Genomic DNA, 18,312 nt, shown 5'->3' on the forward strand with positions numbered 1-18,312 from the left:
CATCCCTGCACCTGCCTTTGACCAGGGGGAGTGAGGATATCGAGCTGGAGGGTGATGGAAGCGGTTCCAGTGCTGCCCCAGTAACGCAGGCCAGGAATCAACCACAGGCAAGGCAGACGTGAACACAGTCGTTTTATTTTAAACCAGGGACATAAGAAGCAAGAAAAAAAAAATGCACATTCACACTGAAATCCTCATCAGCCACACCAGGAATGATCCAAGTCTTCAGTTTGAGTTAAACCCCCCCGGCAGCCCCAGCACAAGGGTCTCTCCCAGCAGGGTCTGTGTGGTGGGGAGGGGGACGCAGCAGGGCTGGCATCTGGCACCAAAATGGGGCAGCGCCACCAGGCTCTGCTCCCCATGGCATCCCCACCTTGTCCCCACCTCCCCCGGTCTCACTGGGGCCAAACCGGGGCTCCTGCCCGGTGTCCCTGTCGCCCCCGGGCACGGACAGCGGGGGCTCCGGGCACAGGGAGGAACTGCCCGGCTCAGCCCTTGCGGCACCAACCCAGGGACGTGGCGGGTGGCTCTGCCCGCCGCCCCCCGTTCCTGCCCGCCGGGGAAGCTGAAAACCCTGCAAGAACAGGCAGCAGGTCCTGCCCGCACCCCCTGCCCGCGGGGCTGCGCCCCCGTGCCCGCTCACCCGCCCTCCTGCCCGCGGGGAGAGACGCCTTGTTCTGGGAGCCACCAAAAGCACTTGTCACCATAACACCTGCGAGCTCCTGCTCCTCACCCTTAGAGAATTAAAAAAAGAAAAGAAACAAAAAGAGGTTTAGTCACATCCACATACATCACAGTTTAAAAGTGGGGGGATGGAGCCGGGAGGAGGGCGCGGCGGGGCCCGCGGGACGGAGCTGCCTTTCCCCGCACAGCTGGTCCCGCGGGCAGCGCCGGGACACGCGGCTCCTCACCGGCCGCGGCGGCCACAGCTCAACTACCAACACACTGCGGGGTCGCGCAACCTCACTGAACCAAGCTTGAAGGAATTCAAAGGCAATTTAGCTTAAATATAAAAATAAATTTTTATTTTGTTAAAAAACGTTTAAATATTTGTTTGTGATTTTTTTTTTCTTTTTTTCTGTTTTTTTTTTTTTTTTAATTTAGACTTCAGCAGACACACACACTCACACAGCTGGAGAGTAAAAACCCGGCAGCAAAGCCCTCCTGGCAGCGCTGGGTGACCCCCCAGCTCCAGCAGCGCCCGGGTCCCGCTCCCTGGCTGGGACAGGGGAGGCAGCACCGCAGCTCCGGGAAGCTGGTAAAACCCAAAAAGATGAGCTAAAAATGAGAACCAATTTGGGTTTGGGGAGCAGGGGGAGGAACCCGTTTGCTTCAGAGCCCCCGAGGTGGGGAGGGGGCACCAGGAGAGGAGAAGCGGGGGGGCTGCCAAGGCTGAGCCCCAGATCTGGGGGTCCAGGCACTATCCCCCGCAGCTGCCGGCCCTTCAGTCACGACCGGGAAGGGACGACTCCCCCGCGCGAGCAGCCACGCAGTGATGCTACTGTCAACACCCAATTAGCCGGGGCGCGTCGCCACAAAGGGACGGGCGCCCCCACAAAAAAATGAAACTCCAAACAGCAAATCCGGCATAACCAACATGCCGCCACGCACACGGGTCAGTTCTTCCTCCAAACTCGATTCAATGAGTGCATTCGAACGGGAGCACGGATAAAGCGGAACAGAGGGGGCCGGACACGAGCGGGACGGGGGGAGCCCCATGGCTGGACGGGAGCAGCGAGGGCCGGGGGATGCTCAGCAACCCCCAGCCCCACCAGGCTGCGGCGCGTCCTCGGCTGGAGCCTGGTGGGGGGTTAAGTCCTGGCGAGGGGATCGTCACCCCCGGCCCCGCGACGCCACAGCCCCGTCAGACTGGCAGTGCCGGCCCCGCTCGTGTTCCGCAGGGACAGCAGCCAAGCGGAGCCCTCCTGAGGAGCGCGTTCACCAGGCCACGGGATCCAACAGCGGGGAAAGGTTTCAGGGCCTGGTAAAGACGGGATCCCTCGGCAGCCGGGAACGGCGGCGGCAGGAGCGCAGCCCAGCTCGGTGCACAAACACGCGGCTCTGCCGGCTGTCGGGGGCAGGGAGGAGGGCATGGGGACAGCTAGAAGAAGCAAATGGGGAAAAAATGTACACGTTATGAAACATGGCAAAATAAAGAGAGGAAGGAAACGCTGCGGATATGTACAGAGGTTCATCCAGCCTCGGCTGGGGAACTGTTCAAGTAAGAAGAGTTTGGTTCATCCTGTCCCACCTCAGTCGCTGCCACCCAGCACGTGGGGACCGCGCAGATCGGAGCCCCTGGCGTGTGCGGGGGCTCCTGGGGCCCGGCAGTGCCGGGGTCACTTTTTGCGGGTGTGTTGTCTCCGCGCCTGCAGCCGCTGCCGAGCGCCCGTCTTGGAGCCTGCCCCGATGGAGAAGGCGGGGGTGGACGAACCTGGAAGCAGAAAGGTGGCTCAGGTCTCTGCAGCCTCGCTCAGAGCTGGCACGGGGGGGGCGGCGTCACCCCCGTCCCAGGGAGAATGGGAGGTTTTGTGCCCCTGGAGCAGGTGCCCCTGTGCTGGCTGCGGCGCTGCAGCAGGGCTGGGCACAGCCCTGCCTGTCCGCCATCCCCCCAGCAAGGGGAAAAGGGCCGAAGCGCTGACCCCTTCCTTACCGAAGGAAGCGCCGACTCCCCCGAAGGCCGAGGCCGGGGTGCTGGGTGTCCCGAAGGAAATGCCGCTGCCGCCGCTGCCCACCGCCCCCGGCACGGGCGCGCTCTGCCCAAAGGTGGGCGCGGGGGCTCCTGGAAAGCAACACGGCACCGTGAGCTGGGGTCAGCCAGGGGGACGAGCCGGCACAGAACAACCTCCCTGCGGGGGCTGAAGCACCACAGTCCCCTGGACCAGCCTCCTCATCCGAGAAGCCCTTTTAATGTGAGAAGTTGCGCCCTCATTGTAATCCCCGGGCTCTCCTGCCAGCATGGCAGCGCGGGAGGATTTACAGCCAGGGAGGAACAAAGGCCTCGGGCTTTCCAGATCAAATAGTTTCTCAGAATGAGAGTTTCAGCTCTGTGGGAGGTGAGACAGCTCAGCGAGGGAGCAAAGTGGCAGAGAAAGCCTCAGACAGCAAGTGGGAAGCAATTGCAGCGCCTGGCTGGCAGCGTTTCCACTCGCAGAGACACTCCAGGTCGCTTTTAAGCACCAGCAAGACCTCGACTTCTGCTGCGCACACAGTTGGGCTGAGCACCCGCGTGGGGCCAGGGAGCTGGTGTAATTGGGGTGGGGGGACTAAAGGACCCTCTCACACCAAGAAAGGCCTTGAGGTGCTGGAGCGAGTTGAGAGAAGGGAACGGAGCTGGTGAGGGGCTGGAGCACAAGTGTGATGGGAGCGGCTGAGGGAGCTGGGGGGTTCAGCTGGAGAACAGGAGCTGAGGGGAGACCTTCTGATCTCTGAACTGCCTGAAAGGAGCTTGGAGCCAGGGGGGGTCGGGCTCTGCTCCCCAGGAACAAGCGCCAGGAGCAGAGGAAACGGCCTCAAGTTGCGCCAGGGGAGGGTGAGGTTGGATCTGGGAACAATTTCTTCCCCAAAGGGCTGTGGGGCATTGGAACAGGCTGCCCAGGGCAGTGCTGGAGTCACCATCCCTGGAGGGCTGGACAGACGGACATGAGGTTGTCAGGACATGGGGCAGTGCCAGGGGTGGGGGATGGTTGGACTTGATGATCTTGAGCTTTTCCAACCAAAATGATTCTATATTATGTATTCCTCTCCACCACCGAGGGCTGGGGATCTGGACAGTGAGTGCTGGAAGCACCTTCCCTTTGTACAACAAGGCTCCCAGCACGAGAACCAGCCCCTCCAGCGCTGCTGAGCCTGGGGAGCTCAGCAAGGTCCGGCAGGAAAACCTCTGCCTAAATCCAGCCCCGCCCTTCACCCCCAAAAGTCCCACATGCCCCGGCTCACCTCCGAACATAGGCTTGTTGTCGGGCGTGCTGGGCACGGTGAAGGCGAAGGGCGTGCTCTGATTCTGCGCCAGTGAAGAGCCGAATGGTGTCGTTGCCGGGGCCGCCCCGCTCTGCCCGGCCCCGAAGCTGAACCCCACGGCCGGGGAGCCGCTGCTCAGGGCGGGGGTGCCGATCCCAAAAGTGCTGCCGGAGGGGCCCGTCTGGGCAGCTGCCCCGAAGGTGAAAGGAGAAGGGGTGGTGCCGAAAACGGTGGTGCCAGTGCTGCTGCTGCTGGTGGTTTGGGTGGTGGAACCGAAGCTGGTGGTGGTGGAGGTGGCTGTCCCGAAGGAGAAGACCGACGTGGTGGTGCCGAACGCTGCCTGGGTGCTGGGGGTGCCGAAGGAGCCCTGGGCGCTGGTTGTGCCGAAGGTTGGCTGAGCACCGCTGCCAAACGCCGGTTGAGCCGCCGGCTGGGCTGTGGGGGCCCCAAAACTGAAGGGAGGGCCGAAGCTGACAGGGCCGGCAGCGGGTTTGCTGGCGGGCGGCTGGCTCTCGGCAGCCCCGGCGCTGAACGCCGGCTGACTCGCTGCGCTGGGGTACGGCGGTGGCGGCTTCGCGCCGGTGCTGAAGGAGCTGCCAAAAGCTGAAAGGGTAGAGCCAAACGTCAACGTGGCTTGACCCGTGGTGGCTGGGGTGGAAGAGGTCAGCGTGGTGCTCGGAAATAGGCTGAAGCCCACGGTGGTGGTAGGAGCTGCTGAGTTTGAAGGTCCTTGGCCAAAGGCAGGGCCTCCTGGGCCACTGGTGGTGGCAGTGACTGTGGCCGAAGGTGGCTTTCCAAACTGGAACACGGGCCCCGGGGTGGGAAAGGTGGTTTCTGTGCTGGGAGCCGAGCTGGCCGCGCTGCCGAACAGGAAAGGCTGTGACGTGGCAGTGGATGTGGCAGCGGTGATGGCCGGGCTGGCAACCGGGCCGGTGGAGGCGGGTGGGTTGAGTCCAAAGCTGAAGACAGGTTTAATGGTGGCATCTGTGGAGGAACTCTGCGTGGTGGCAGTTGTAGCTGCGGTGGTGAAGATGACGTTAGGGAGACCTGTGAATCCTGCCAGGGTGGCCGTGGAGGCGGCTGGCAGCTCTGCGGCCGAGGCCGGCTGCGGCGGGGGCTTGAAGGCGAAAGGAGAGGCCTTGGCTGGAGATGAAGCTGCGGTGGTGACGCTGCCGAAGATGGGCTTGAACATGGTGGTGGTGGAGGATGTCGAGGAGGGCCCTGAGCTTGCAGACATGGTGACAGCGGGCGAGACGACAGCCGTGCAGGCTGCTGCACTCTCGCTTTTCGGCAAAGCGCCAAAGATGGGTTTGAAGACGGGGGCCGTGGTGGGCGCAGCAGTGGTAGTGGTGGGCGCAGCAGCAGTCGCGGTCGTTGCCGCCTGGCTGGCAGGAGGGGTGTTCGCGATCCCAAAGAGGATGCTCGGCTTGGGGAAGGTGGGAGGTTTGCTGGGGGTTGGGCCCAGCTCCGGGAAGGCAGGAGGTGCCAGGCTGCTGGGGGTCTGCACCCCCAGGGCAGGGGGGGCAGCAGGGGCAGCCTGGCTCAGCACGGGCACAGGTTTGGTGTCGGCAGAGGTGGCAGGTGGAGCGCTCGACTCCAGTGACACAGCAGGAACCGGGGGCTGTGCGGCCAACGAAGGCGGCTGAGGGGCTACCACAGCTCCAGCAGATTCTGCGAAGGGGGAGAGTGCTTATTTAGGGACACGGTCACCCACAGCACCCACCCCGCTGCCGCAGAGCTCCCGGAGCAGCACCCACCCATACCAGCCAGACCCAGCCCTGCAACTCCCAACAGGCCAATGGGCTCAGTGTCCACAAACTTGTTCCCCCAGGCCCTGCCAGCAGAGCACTGGAACAGGGAGTTTAGCCACCTGCCTCCCACAGAGGCAGCGCAGAGCTCCTGCTGCACCTGCCCTGCTCACCACCCTCCTCCTCCTCCTCCCCCTCACCTGCCGGCGTGGGGGCGGCTGAGCTGCTCTGCATCTTCTTCAAGCTGTCCAGCAGCGAGGGGGTGCCAGCCGGGGCAGGAGCCGTCGAGGCCGGTGCAGGTCCTGGGGCGGTCACAGGGAACACCAGCAGCCTGGACGCGGGTGGAGTCTCTGCAGTGGTGCTGGGGGCCACATCTGCTGGGAACAAGCAAGAAATCAGGATGCAGGACTCGCTGTAGGGAACCAGCCCTTAGCGGAGCTTCCCCAGCTCGTAGGAAAAGACACAAACATCCCACAGCTCCGGCCCCACGGAACCTCAGCCACAGAATCACAGAACAGTTTGGGTTGAAAGGACCTTCCAAGCTCCCCCAGTGCCCCCCCTGCCATGAGCATGGACATCTTCACCAGCTCAGGTTGCTCAGAGCCCCGTCCAGCCTGGCCTGGGATGTCTCCAGGGATGGTTCAGCCACCACCTCTCTGGCCAACCTGGGCCAGGCTCTCACCGCCCTCAGGGCAACAATTCCTTCCTCATGTTCAGCCTGAGTCTCCCTCCTTTAGTTTAAAACCATCACTTGTCCTATCACAACAGGCCCTGCTAAAAAGGGCCATCTTTCTTATGGGCCCCTTTTAAGTAGGGAAAGGCCACAACAAGGTCTCCCCAAAGCTTCTCTTCTCCAGCCTGAACACCCAGCTCTCTCGGGCTGTCCTCCCAGCAGAGCTGTTCCACTCCTCAGGCACAAGCTCCCCTGAGCCCAAAGGCACCGAGACCATCCCCAAACCCAGGGCGCACGCAGGACCGGCCCAGGAGCTCCCCAAGCCTGTGCTACAGACACTCCCTTCCCCGTCAGCCCCAGCCCAGCGTTTCACCCCCTCCGCGTTCCCAGTCTGCCCTTACCAGCCTTATCCTCCAAGACTTTGTTGAACCACTGCAACGCTGCCTTCTTCTCCGCGTCCAGGTCCTCCGAGGTGATGGTGTAGCCCAGCTGCGGCGGTGGGGGCTGCCAAGAGAGAGCAGCAGCTTAGCTCCTTCTCAGGGAAGCCGGCAGAGCCTCTCTGAACGTGACTTGAAGACTGGCCGTCGCGAGCCCTGTGTCAAGCAGGTGGTTCTGCCGCAGCACGCGACTGCGGAGCTCTGATTCCCCGTTCCTCTGGCCCCCGGCTTGGCGCTGAGGGCACGGCAAGGCCTTTCCCCAGGCCATTACCTGGTCCGGCAGCAGGCAGCACAATCACGCACAGCCCACCAGACACTGGGGCTGGGGATAGCGTCACGTCCCACTCGGCCAAGGACGGGGCCTCCTTCCTGAGGGCAGGCAGGTCAGTCTCCCCCCAGCCCTGCAGAAATTGCAGTGAGCACATTCTATCGCCAGAGGAGGGACAACGGGGCTGCGAGACAGCGACGTACCAGCGCCAGCTGGTCCCCCCGGCGAGACGACAGCAACTGGATCTTGCGCTTGCGCTTCCCGCTGCTCCCCGATGGCGGACTCAGGGAATTCTGCTTCTTCCACACTGGCGTCTCCACCGCTACAGAGGGAGACAAGTCAGGAGCCACTCCGGGCACAGGGAGAGGCGTTTTCCTTGTGCCCATGGGCTTGTCCCTCCCGACTCCTCTCCAGGTGACCCAGCTCGCAGGGCAGAGCCAGGGACACGGCTTTAGGCCGAGGATGAGGCTGCAATGCCTTGGAAGCGCAACTGGCCCAGCACATCCTGGGGGGCTGTTCCGGGAGCCTGCTGGAGCTCCACATGGCAGCGGCCCCTTCCCACCCCCATGGACAGTCCTTGCACAGCCCACTCGAACCACAAACCAAACCGCGTGGGCCACATCCAGGGCAGCGCCACAGGACCCTGGCTGCGATGGGCACAAAGCCTTTCCTCTCCCTTTCAGCTGAGGAAGCGCTGGGATAAGCTCAGCCTGGGATTTGCTCAGGGTGCGACCTGTACCAGGGCAGATCTTGCCCCAGGGCTGACGCCTAGACCTGTGCTGGTCTGAGTGCTGGTGCTCCCCCTTGCAGGCCAGGTCCCACATCTGCCAGCACCCAGACACACCGTGCTCAGCACCCAGAAATCCCTTCAGAGCCATTGCAGGGGGCAGCAGAAGTATCACTGCCTCAGGGTCAGCATGTCCCTAGTTTCCCGGTGACATCTCAAGCCCATCCCACCTGCAGACCTCAGCCACCTCCTGTCCCGCTCCTCACTCGCACTGCTGGCTCGCCCGAGCCCGGCACGGAGCCGGGGCCACCTCTGCTCACCTTTCTCTGGCTGCAGTTCCTTGTCCAATTTCACCGGCGTGGAGGTGTTGGAGTGATGTAACTCCTCTTCCCTGCACAAGCGGGAGAGTGACAGTTAGGGACAACCCCAGGCTTGGCCTTGTCCCCAGGGAGCAGGACAAGGCCAAACATGCTATGGATCCCAGGCGTGTTCCTTTGCTTCCACCAAACAACAAATGTCAGGAAAAGGCTCCAGTGAGCTGCTCCCCTCCCCAGCACATTCTCCTGTGCACCCTCCACAGGGGCCCCCGACAGGAGCCCCCACCCCTCGCAGGTCCCTGGCTCGGACCCTCCCTGTCACCAGAGTGGGTGGTTGTGGCAGTTTTAGTTCTGACATCAGCTCAGGTCCTACTCTGAGCTGGGAGAGAGGAGAACAAGGGCCAGCACCACTAAAACACGACCTTACTGGAGCTCCTGAGAATTGATTTTGGGGACATGGCAAAAATCAGGGCCTGTCTTTCCCAAGGTTTTGGTCACTCGAGCAACCCAGGCCAGACCGATGGCACAAGGTAATGTCACTCTGCAGAAATCTGAGCTCTTCAGTCTCTAGCCCAGTGTGGCAGCGCGGCAGGGATGGCACAGCTGCTGGGGCCACAGTGCAACAGGGACAGGAATCAACACAAGCACAGGCGGGATTTCCACGCTGGTGGGTGACAACTCAGAAAGGAGCCTTGACTGTCCCAGCTCCAGTGGGGAGCGGGACTTGGGCACTGGGACAAGCTGAGAAATCGGCTCCGTTCCTCCCGGCTGGCACCGCGCCAGCGGCTGTTACCTGGCTTTCTTGAGAGGCCACTCGGGTGTCTGGGGGCGGGAGGATGCTGGGCTGGACAGGGGGGACACGCTCATACCCCTTCTTTTCCGCAGCTGGAAGGCAGAGAGAGACCAGCAGTAACTCTGGCAGGGAGCACAGTCTGCCCTCCTCCCGCGGGTTAAACACCATTTCCCAGGGCGGTGGCTCAGGAGCCTGGAGCCACCACTTCAATCCCCTCCATGTTCAGCAGAGTGTGAGTTCTGCCCACCCCAAACTGAATCCGCTCTGGAAGCAAGTGACCTTCAGGCTCACTACAGGATGAGGAGGCTGTTGGTCAGACACCGGCTCCTGCCTTCGCACGGCACAGAGAGTCTGCCCGGCTGCCTCGATGCCCTCGCACATGCGGGGCTGCTCTGGCAGGAGCTCAGAGCAGATGGATCCCACCTCAGGGATTTTAGACTCACCCCAGCCAGAGGAAACCTTTCCCTATCAACACATCCTGGAGCAAACCTTTCCCCATACAGCCCACAGAGCCCCGGTTACATCCACCGTCCAAGACATGCGGAGCGTTTTATTACAGCTCAGCAACTGCTGAGGGGACCTGGCTCCAAGTGGGGACACACGGCTCCCACACTTGCTGACTTCAGCTGAAAAGGTGGCAGTGCAGCAAAATGTCTTTTCTTGTTTCCTTTCACCTGGATCTACTCTCCAAGCAGAACAGCCAAGGCTGAGTGTGGGGGGAAATAACCTCCTTCTTGCTCTGACGTAAAACAAGCACCGCAGCAGCATGGTGTAGCCTGGGGACTCCCCGGGCAGCGTGCACCGAAGGACAAGTGACAGCACTGCCAGCTGCTGCCCACAAGAGGACAAAAACGCCCCTTCCGCCAGGGTGCTAGTGACACCGCGCTCTTCGTATGAGCCCAGCGATGCTGAGGAGCGTCAATCCACCCTGTGCTGCCTTCACCGGGGCACCTCTTACCTGCACGAGGCCGCGGCTGGAGCTGTAGGAGCTGGCGATGGCGTTGCGGATGGAGCTGGGGATCCCGCCAGCGTACGTGTTGTTGAGGGAGCTCACGGAAGAGGTGCGGGACCTCTTGCTGGAGCCGTCATCGGGGCAGTGCGAGACGAGGCCCCTCTTCAGAGAGCCAGGCCTGGAGGGGGTGAGGGAAGATGTCAGGATCTCCCCAAAGCTCTGCCCACAGTTCCTTTCAACGTGGGGCAGAGGGAGGAAAGCAACCCCGCTCTCCACCACGGCGCGGGGCTCAGAAATACGCAGCAGCACAGCCCGTATGGCCACCAGCCTGTGCGCAGGGTGACAGCCCGGAGGCACAGCCACAGCTGCTCTTTTTTCCCCCCAAAGCGGAGCTCCACAAGCACCTTTTCCAGTGCCTAGCAGCTCCTGGACCACCCCCCCAGCTCCTGGCAGTTACATTTGGTTTGACAGGCACTTACTTGGGGATGAGCGAGGCGGGGGCACCGTTGGACACCAGCGGCTCGAATGCCGAGTGCCCGCTGCCACTGCTGTCGTGGCGCCTGCGGAGAGAGCACAGAAGCCTGGGGTGGGGGCAGCAGAGACGGGGGCTGCCCCCCACCCAGGGAGAGGACCCTTCCCCATGGGCTCAGCATCGGGAAAGCGCAAACCTTGTCTTTTTCCTGCCACCCAATACCCGGGAGAGTTCTTCCCCATCCGCATCCTGCTGTGGATTTTCAATCCACCTGGTCCCGTCCTCAGGGACTCTCACCCCACGCTGCTCCTCCCAAGCACCAGCAGCTCCGTCAGCTGCGGCTGGGCTGCGTAGTTTTGTTTTAAAAAAAACCTTTTTGTCCAAATCCATTATTCTAAGCCAAAATATATAGATATTAGATTGGATCTGGGGAACAATTTCTTCCCCAAAGGGCTGTGGGCCATGGAACAGGCTGCGCAGGGCCGTGCTGGAGTCACCATCCCTGGAGGGTTGGACAGACGGAGATGAAGTTCTCAGTACATGGGGCAGTGTCAGGGGTGGGGTAACGGTTGGACTGGATGATCTTGAGGGTCTTTTCCAACCAAAATGATTTCATGGGTTTATGATTTCAGAGTCACTCAGCAGCTTATTTCTGGAACAGACCTGAGCTCTGCAACTCCTGTCTCCGACCTCTTCCTACCCAGTGCCCTGAGCTGTTTGAGTCAGAAAGAGAATCCCCCTTCCCACAATGATCCGGGGAAGATGTGAAGTCTGAAAGTCACAGCAACCTCTGCTGTGAGGCAGAGCGGGACGATCAGCCCTGTCACTCAGCCCAAGCGCGTTGCCCGAGCACACCGAGCCCATCGCGCAGGCGATGCTGCGCTCTCCAGCTGACGCAGGCTCCTTTCCACCCTCAAAGGTCACAGGATTTTCTGTCTACAAGCATTCTTCACACTTCCCAGACAGTAATGCCTTTAAAACTGCCTTTTATGGCAGAGCTGCATCACAGCATGGTAAAAAAATAGAACAAATAAACTTTAAAAAAGCCAGTCCTGTCTGTGCACCCATCCTGTCACTGTCCTGCTCGGCTCTTGTGGGGTTCAGGTTCACCAAGCCAAAAGGGAAATCCCATGATAATGGCGAGGACAGCACAGCTCCCTGCGATCAGCGCTCATCCCGCTGCGCCCTGGGCCAGCTCCGCAGCAGCCCCTGCGCAGGACGAGGTGCCGGGCGCCGCACAAGCCGCTCTCCGCAGTGACTCGGGTCCCCTGCTCGAGCCCAGGCAGCCCCAATGCAGGAGGGGCATGAGGAGAATGGTCTCCACATACACAAGGATGAAAAAGAGGAGAGAGAAGAACGGTGATGCCACACCACGCCCGGGCAGTTAGAAGGGCTTCGGCAAACCCTGGCACCCAGGATTTATGTGCTGTTCTTCCTAGAGTGCTGGCTCAGACACCACACCTTGTTTCTTGGAGCTGGAAATCGCTGACCTTGACTAACGAAAGCAGAAGAGTCTCTCGGTTTACCCGCGTGCTTTTACGTCCTCCTGCCAGCTACACTGCACAAAGGAAGCATGCAGATCCTTTACAGGGTGATGCTCCCACCTGCAGCTCTAAGACTCAAGGAACCCGCCTCTCCTGGAGGCCTGGGGCTCACTGAAGGACAATGAGCCTGATACCATCATTTCACACCACGTTGTCGCAGTTTGCACACCCCTGCGATGACAGAGGCCGCTTCTCTGCCAGGGAGCCCTGACAGGCTCCCCCATCCCCTCCCAACCCCAGCAATGCTGGAGACCACACGTGACCCACAAGCCTGCTCAGACAACAGCATAAACCACCTCTCTTTGATCTCAAGGACAAGTAGAACTCTCAGAGGACTTTCCGACACAGCCCAGGGGGCCGGGTGATGGGGCTGTGCTTCCTCTCCGCGGTTCAATTCCCACAACACTTTTTGAAGCCACACTCCTGGTCACACCAGGCCTGGCACACTCCGGGACATGTCCCTTTTGTCACCACTGAAGCACCAGCCCCATTTACGACCTTCCCAACACATGGGTGGTGACCTGGACCGCTGGTTTATTACCTTCTCTTGCTCTCCTGATTGTTCCCAAAAGCCTGCTCCTCCTCCTCCTCCTCCTGCTCCACAGCCCTTTTCCTGCTCTCTTTGATGGCATTCAGCACAGTCTCCTTTGCACATGGGTCTGGGCTGCTGTTGGCCGGGAAGGCCACGGGTGAGATCAACTGCTCCAGGCTGCGAGGTGAAGCAGAACAAGGCATTAGGCACGTTGGGGTCCCCAGAGTGAGACCCCCCAGATCCAGGGCTGCTCCCATGGAAGCAGAGAGAGGGCTCCAGGGGGTTTGGATCACGCAATCCTCTCTGCAACGCAGCAACACCCAGGATGGGAATGGAGTGGCCACGCCGGGATGGGGAGAGAGCGGTCACCACGGGGATGGAGCACTCACTGCGGGGACAGTGATGGAGCCACCACCACTGGAACAGGGACAGAGTGCCCACTGCCCAGGACAGGGATGGAGTGGTCACCACCGCGATGGGGACGGAGCAGTGACTGCCCGGGGTGGAGCAGTCAGTGCCTGGGACGGCGATGGAGCCGTCGCCATCGGGACAGGGACGCAGTGGTCACCAGCAGGATGGGATGGAGTGGTGGCCCCAGGCCGGCATCAGCCCACCCCGGGCAGCACGGCGGCCGAGGGCCGGGTGACCCACTTCCCCCGGTCCCGGGGCAGCTCCCCGGTCGGTCCGTACTCACGCGGGGGAGCGGGCCATGCCGGCGGCCGGCCGGGCGATCCTCACGGTGACGGGGCTGCGGAGCGGGGCGGCCCGGCGGGCCCAGGGCGCGCCCCGGGGCGAGGAGCCCTCCCAGCGGGCGGCGGGCGGACACACGGACACGGCGCTCCGGGCCTGCGGCAGCGGGTACCGGCGGCGCGGGGCCTGCGGCGGGGCCCTGCGGGACACACGGGTCAGCGCCGCCGGGCCGCGGGGCTCCCGCCGCTCCTCCCTCCCGCCCCTCCGCTTACCCGAGGCCGAAGCGGCGCGGCGGGGCCCTCCCGGGCCGGGCCGAGGCGGCGGCCGGGCCTCCGTTAGCGGCGGCTTTGGCGGGCGGGCGCGGCGCGGGCGGGCCGGGCCGCATCGCGCACCAGGCCCCCGCCGCGCCCAGCGCCGCCGCCCCCAGCAGCGCGCCCCGCAGCAGCAGCAGCGAGGCCAGGGCCAGCGCCACGGCCAGGGACAGGGACAGGGCCAGCGCCGCGCCCCGCCGCCCCCCGCGCCCCGCGCCCGGCCCGGCCCCCGCCATCGCCCGACCGCGCCGCGCGAGCCGGGCCCGGCATGCACTGCGGGCGGGCGGGGCGGCCCGGCCCTTCCCTTCCCTTCCCTCCCGCCGCTGCGGGGCCCGGCCCCGCCCTGACCCCGGCGTGGCCCCCGGCCCGGTCAGCGTCCCCGTCTCCAGCGCGTCGCTGTCCCCACGCGGACTCTCGGGTGTCCCCACCCCGGCCGCTGTGTCCCGCTGTCCCCAGCCCCCTTGCCCCCGACCACCGTGTCTCCCCCCAGATCCCCGTTCCCCCATCCCCACTCCAAACCCAGTGTCCCCGTTGCCGTCCCGATCCCCACACCCCGCTCTCCCCATGTCCCCACCCTGTCCCCTACAGCCCCCGCACCGTTCCAGCCTGTGTCCCCCCGTCCCAGTCCCTATTGTCCCCTGCGTGTCCCCACACGCACCAGTGCTGACCCAACCGTGACCACGTGTGGCCCGGGCAGGGCTGGGGCGGGCAGGGGGCACCCCGGGAGTGTGACATCCTGCCGTGTCACAGCCTCACATCCCCCCAGTCAGGGCTCCCCGGGGCCACCCAGCAGCAGCACCCCGTGCCATGGCCCTGCCCGGATGGGGACAGCAGGGTGCTCTGCATGTCCCCGCTGTGGTGTCACCCTCCCAGGAAAGGACCCTGCCCGGATGGGGACAGCAGGGTGCTCTGCATGTCCCCGCTGTGGTGTCACCCTCCCAGGAAAGGACCCTGCCCGGATGGGGACAGCAGGGTGCTCTGCATGTCCCCGCTGTGGTGTCACCCTCCCAGGAAAGGACCCTGCCCGGATGGGGACAGCAGGGTGCTCTGCATGTCCCCGCTGTGGTGTCACCCTCCCAGGAAGGGACCGGGGCAGTGCGGAGGCCAAACGCCCCCTGCCCCTCAGGCTGCGCAGGGCCCAGGCTCTGGTCCCCTCCCAGGGAAGGGCAGAGGTGATGTGCAGGGTGGCCCTGGGGACAGAGCCGGGAGGGGACATCATGGCCGGGACACCATCCAGGTCACCTCCACAACACCTCCCCAGGTGATTTTTTTGGGGAGGGGCCAAGCACAGCCACCAGGGCGCAGCCAGGGGACCCCCACGGTGACACCACCCAGCTGCCAACCCCCCCGGAACCCACAGGGCTGGGCTGAAGGCTTTATTGAAAAATCCGAAACACATGACTTAGTAATTATTATTATACAATGACAAAAAAGAAATCAACCCAACCTGCAGTGGAGGGGCACCCCCGCTGTCCCTGTCACCAGCCGCCAGCACCAGGGACCGTGCAGGGGGACGGTGACACCCCCGCCAGCACCCGGGAGAGACAGAAAAAGGAGGGGAACTGGTTTCGGCTGAGAGCGGTGTGACTGTCCCCAAGCCCCTGCCCTGGCCCCTCACCGCCCCCAGCCCTGACCCGCCTGGAGGCCTGAGGTAGTTGGGAGCACCCCGTGCAGGCAAGACCCCCCAAAAAAGAGCAAGGGGGAGTACTGGGGCTCCCTGTGTCCCGCAGCACCAAGATGGTTGGTATTGCATCCGGGGGAGCCGGCACAGGCTGGGTACGGCTGCAGGGGGTGGGAGGCAGCGAGAGCCCCGGGCGGGGAGCCCCAAGACCCCCCGTCAGGCTGGGGCACTGAGCTGGGCGCGTTGGCAGGCGGGGGACATGGGGACAGCGGGCCCCTGCATGGTGGACGGTTGTGCTCTCCTGCACGGCGCGGGTGGCAGCCCTGAGGCCATGGTGATGGCCGGGCAGGGGACACAGCCAGGTCCCAGCGCTCCAGTGCCAGCTGAGGGCTGACAGACACCACTGGGAGAGCAGGCAGTGACAGCCCAGCCACAGTGGGTGATGCCACCACTCCCTAAAGGTAGAAAGGCCAAATCCTGCAACCTCAGCACCCTGAGGGGGCTGCTCGGGCTGGCTCACACCAAGAGGCAGCAGCTGCCTGCAGGCAGGGTGCAGGCAGGGTGCAGGCAGGGTGCAGGCAGGCATGCTGCCAGGCCAGAAAGGCCACCCTGACCCTGCAAGGGTGGCTGTGAGCCAGCAAGCCCATGGGGACAGGCGTGGGGGACGGGGACATCGCTGCACCATGTGATGCCACCGTCCCCACCACAGGAAGCCAAGCCAGGGGCCCGGAGCTGGCAGTGCCCCCCACGCTCTAAGCCCCCCACTCCAAGGCACAAAGGCTCCTCAGCTGGCACCCCCACCCCCACTGGCAGCGGTGCCCTGGGTACCAAAGAGGACATGGAGGTGGCACCACCCCAGAGTGAGTGAGCATGGGGAGCTGCTTGCTCCGGCTTCGGGGTGCTGTGGTTTTGGGGCACCCCAGCTGCCCCCCAAACCCTCTGTGCTGCTGCCCCAGAGCCACCCCATGTCCCCAGGAGCTGGTGGCTTGTGTGGTGGCACCACCGCTGCCCAAACCCGTGCCCAGCACCTTGCAGAGGGTTTATTGCTGGCGTGAACACAGTGATCTGTTGGGGCAGGGCAGCCCAGCTCCAGGGGTTGGGGGGGACAGTTTGGGGACCTGGGATGGGGAGGCAGGAGCTCAGGGCAGCACCCTCCTGCTGCCTGCCCCGCTCCCCACTCACCGCCGGCACCCGGTCCCACGGGAACATTCCCCCCACCCTGCAGCAGCCAAAGGCACTCGGTGCCCCCGCCAGAGCGGGGAGCACACTTAGCACCAAGCCCAGCAGCACCCCAAAAGCTGTCCCCTGACCCGGTGACACCCCCGGGGCCCTTGGTACCCCAACAGGCTCCTTTGCATGGGGGGACATTCGCACCGAGCCAGGGAGTGGGTTAAGGCTGGAGAAGCAGCGAGAGGCGAAAGAAACCCGCCTGTTCTCGCTCTGCCAGAGCTGGCTCCAAGAGTTCCAAAGATCTGTGCAAAAACAAAACTAAAGGGTTAAAGACCCCCTGGAGACCCCCCCAAGCCCCAAGCAGCTCTAATAAATACACGTGCGGTTTGCGGCTGGGCTGGCGAGCCCTCGCTCCCGGCGGCTCTCGGTGCTGCGGTGCTGGAGGCAGCTCTTGGCAGGGGGGACGTGGGGGACCTGTGGTTTGGGGTGGCTTTTGCACCGTTTTTTTGGTGGATCTTCCCCAAAACACTGCACCAAGCTGACGTCCAGCCCACCGGGGGGGGTCTCCTCTGCGGGCTGCTCCCACTGCGGGTGTTAATCTGCAACAGGAGAGGGGAGGGTCAAGGGGTGCGGAGCAACACGGTGCCCCCCGGCATCCCCTCACCCCATTCCTCTGGGACCCTGGGGCTCCGCAGGGCGGCAGAGCCCAGCAGCGCCCAAGCACCCCGCACAGGGGCCATGGGGGTCCCACAGGTCGGGGTTCCCATGGCTTTGCCCTCATGTGCTGACTACCCCCCAGCTCCACTTGTGCCAGGAAGAGGGAGACCCCTGCCCGCTGGCTGCCAGGGCTGTGGGCAGCGCTGCCGCTCCTGCCGGCTCCTTCCCCATGACAGGACTGGGATCCACTCACCATCCTCCTCCCAGCCCTCCGCCACTCCCGCCAGCTCGTAGTGCTTCTTGCGCAGCTCCCCCAGCTTCTGCCGCTCCTTCTGCAGCTGGTTCTCCAGCTCCAGCACCCGCACCTGAAGGAATGCATAGAATGACAGAACCATTTTGGTTGGAAAAGCCCCTCAAGATCATTGAGTCCAACCATAACCCACCCCTGGCACTGCCCCATGTCCTGAGAACCTCATGTCCGTCTGTCCAACCCTCTGGGGATGGTGACTCCAGCACTGCCCTGGGCAGCCTGTTCCAATGCCCCACAGCCCTTTGGGGAAGAAATTGTTCCCACATCCAACCTCACCCTCCCCTGGCGCAACTTGAGGCCGTTTCCTCTGCTCCTGGCGCTTGTTCCTGGGGAGCAGAGCCCGACCCCCCTGGCTCCAAGCTCCTTTCAGGCAGTTCAGAGATCAGAAGGTCTCCCCTCAGCTCCTGTTCTCCAGCTGAACCCCCCAGGTCCCTCAGCCGCTCCCATCACACTTGTGCTCCAGCCCCTCACCAGCTCCGTTCCCTTCTCTCCACTCGCTCCAGCACCTCAAGGCCTTTGTTGGCGTGAGGGGCCTGAAACTGCCCCCAGGATTTGAGGTTTGGTCTCCCCAGATCCCCGCACAGGGACGGTCACTGCCCTGGGCCTGCTGGCCACACCAGTGCTGTACCAGCCAGGATGCTGTGATGCTGTTGTATGTCATGTTGTATGTCATGGCACCCTGTGCCTGGCACAGCACGGAGCCGTGCAGGACCGGGCACCTCCTTTCACATACATTATCTCCACAATATCAAGCCCAAAGACCACTGAGGTGCATTCCATGAGTGCTGTGACGGCAAACGGCCCTGGGGAAGGGACCAAGCTCAGGTGGGCGCTGCCTTCACAGGCAGGTAAAGGCAGAGCAACCCGTGTGGGCACTGCCGGAAGGATAATTCCCCAGGGACAGCCTGTGGGCACGCAGGAGCGGGGGACACCCCGGGCTGTTGTGTTGTGATGGTGACAGCACTGGGGGAGGCTTGAGGATCAACCGTATGTGGCTCCTGGGCAAACCCATCTGCTGCCTTCACACCTTGGGCTTTCCTCACACTGCTGGGGCCAGGCAGGGTCCCCCCAGCCTCTCGTTAGCCCTAACGAGGCACCAGCGAGCGCATTTCTCAGAACATGGGGGAACA

General features: G+C 63.3%; 2 protein-coding genes across 6 annotated transcripts in view; both read right to left on the reverse strand.

Moving 5' to 3' along the window:
- Nucleotides 1-115: 115 nt before the first annotated feature.
- Nucleotides 116-13,660, reverse strand: POM121 (POM121 transmembrane nucleoporin; the record flags this gene model as incomplete). Of its 2 annotated transcripts, none has more annotated exons than XM_082068317.1 (13): nt 116-2,434; nt 2,654-2,782; nt 3,940-5,631; nt 5,909-6,082; nt 6,783-6,885; nt 7,290-7,408; nt 8,134-8,204; nt 8,924-9,015; nt 9,882-10,053; nt 10,355-10,435; nt 12,433-12,600; nt 13,118-13,312; nt 13,386-13,660. In XM_082068317.1, the coding sequence occupies 13 exons, from the start codon at nt 13,658-13,660 to the stop codon at nt 2,340-2,342; spliced, it is 3,366 nt and encodes a 1,121-aa protein (XP_081924443.1). In that variant the 3' UTR covers nt 116-2,339. The 2 variants fall into 2 exon arrangements, with proteins under 2 accessions (XP_081924443.1, XP_081924442.1); XM_082068316.1 differs by having other exon boundaries at nt 5,909-6,085.
- A 2,969-nt stretch (nt 13,661-16,629) lies between these two features.
- Nucleotides 16,630-18,312, reverse strand: part of HIP1 (huntingtin interacting protein 1) — a 51,533-nt gene continuing 49,850 nt past the window's right edge. For all 4 annotated transcript variants that reach the window (XM_082068321.1, XM_082068318.1, XM_082068319.1 and 1 more), the window contains 2 exons: nt 17,126-17,237; nt 16,630-16,814 (listed from right to left, as the gene is read on the reverse strand). In XM_082068321.1, coding sequence (XP_081924447.1) covers nt 16,810-16,814; nt 17,126-17,237 — 117 coding nt within the window. In that variant the 3' untranslated portion in view covers nt 16,630-16,809. The remainder of the gene's footprint in view (nt 16,815-17,125; nt 17,238-18,312) is intronic.

This window comes from Streptopelia decaocto (assembly GCF_964273445.1).
Source record: "Streptopelia decaocto genome assembly, chromosome: 18".
NCBI lineage: Eukaryota > Metazoa > Chordata > Aves > Columbiformes > Columbidae > Streptopelia > Streptopelia decaocto.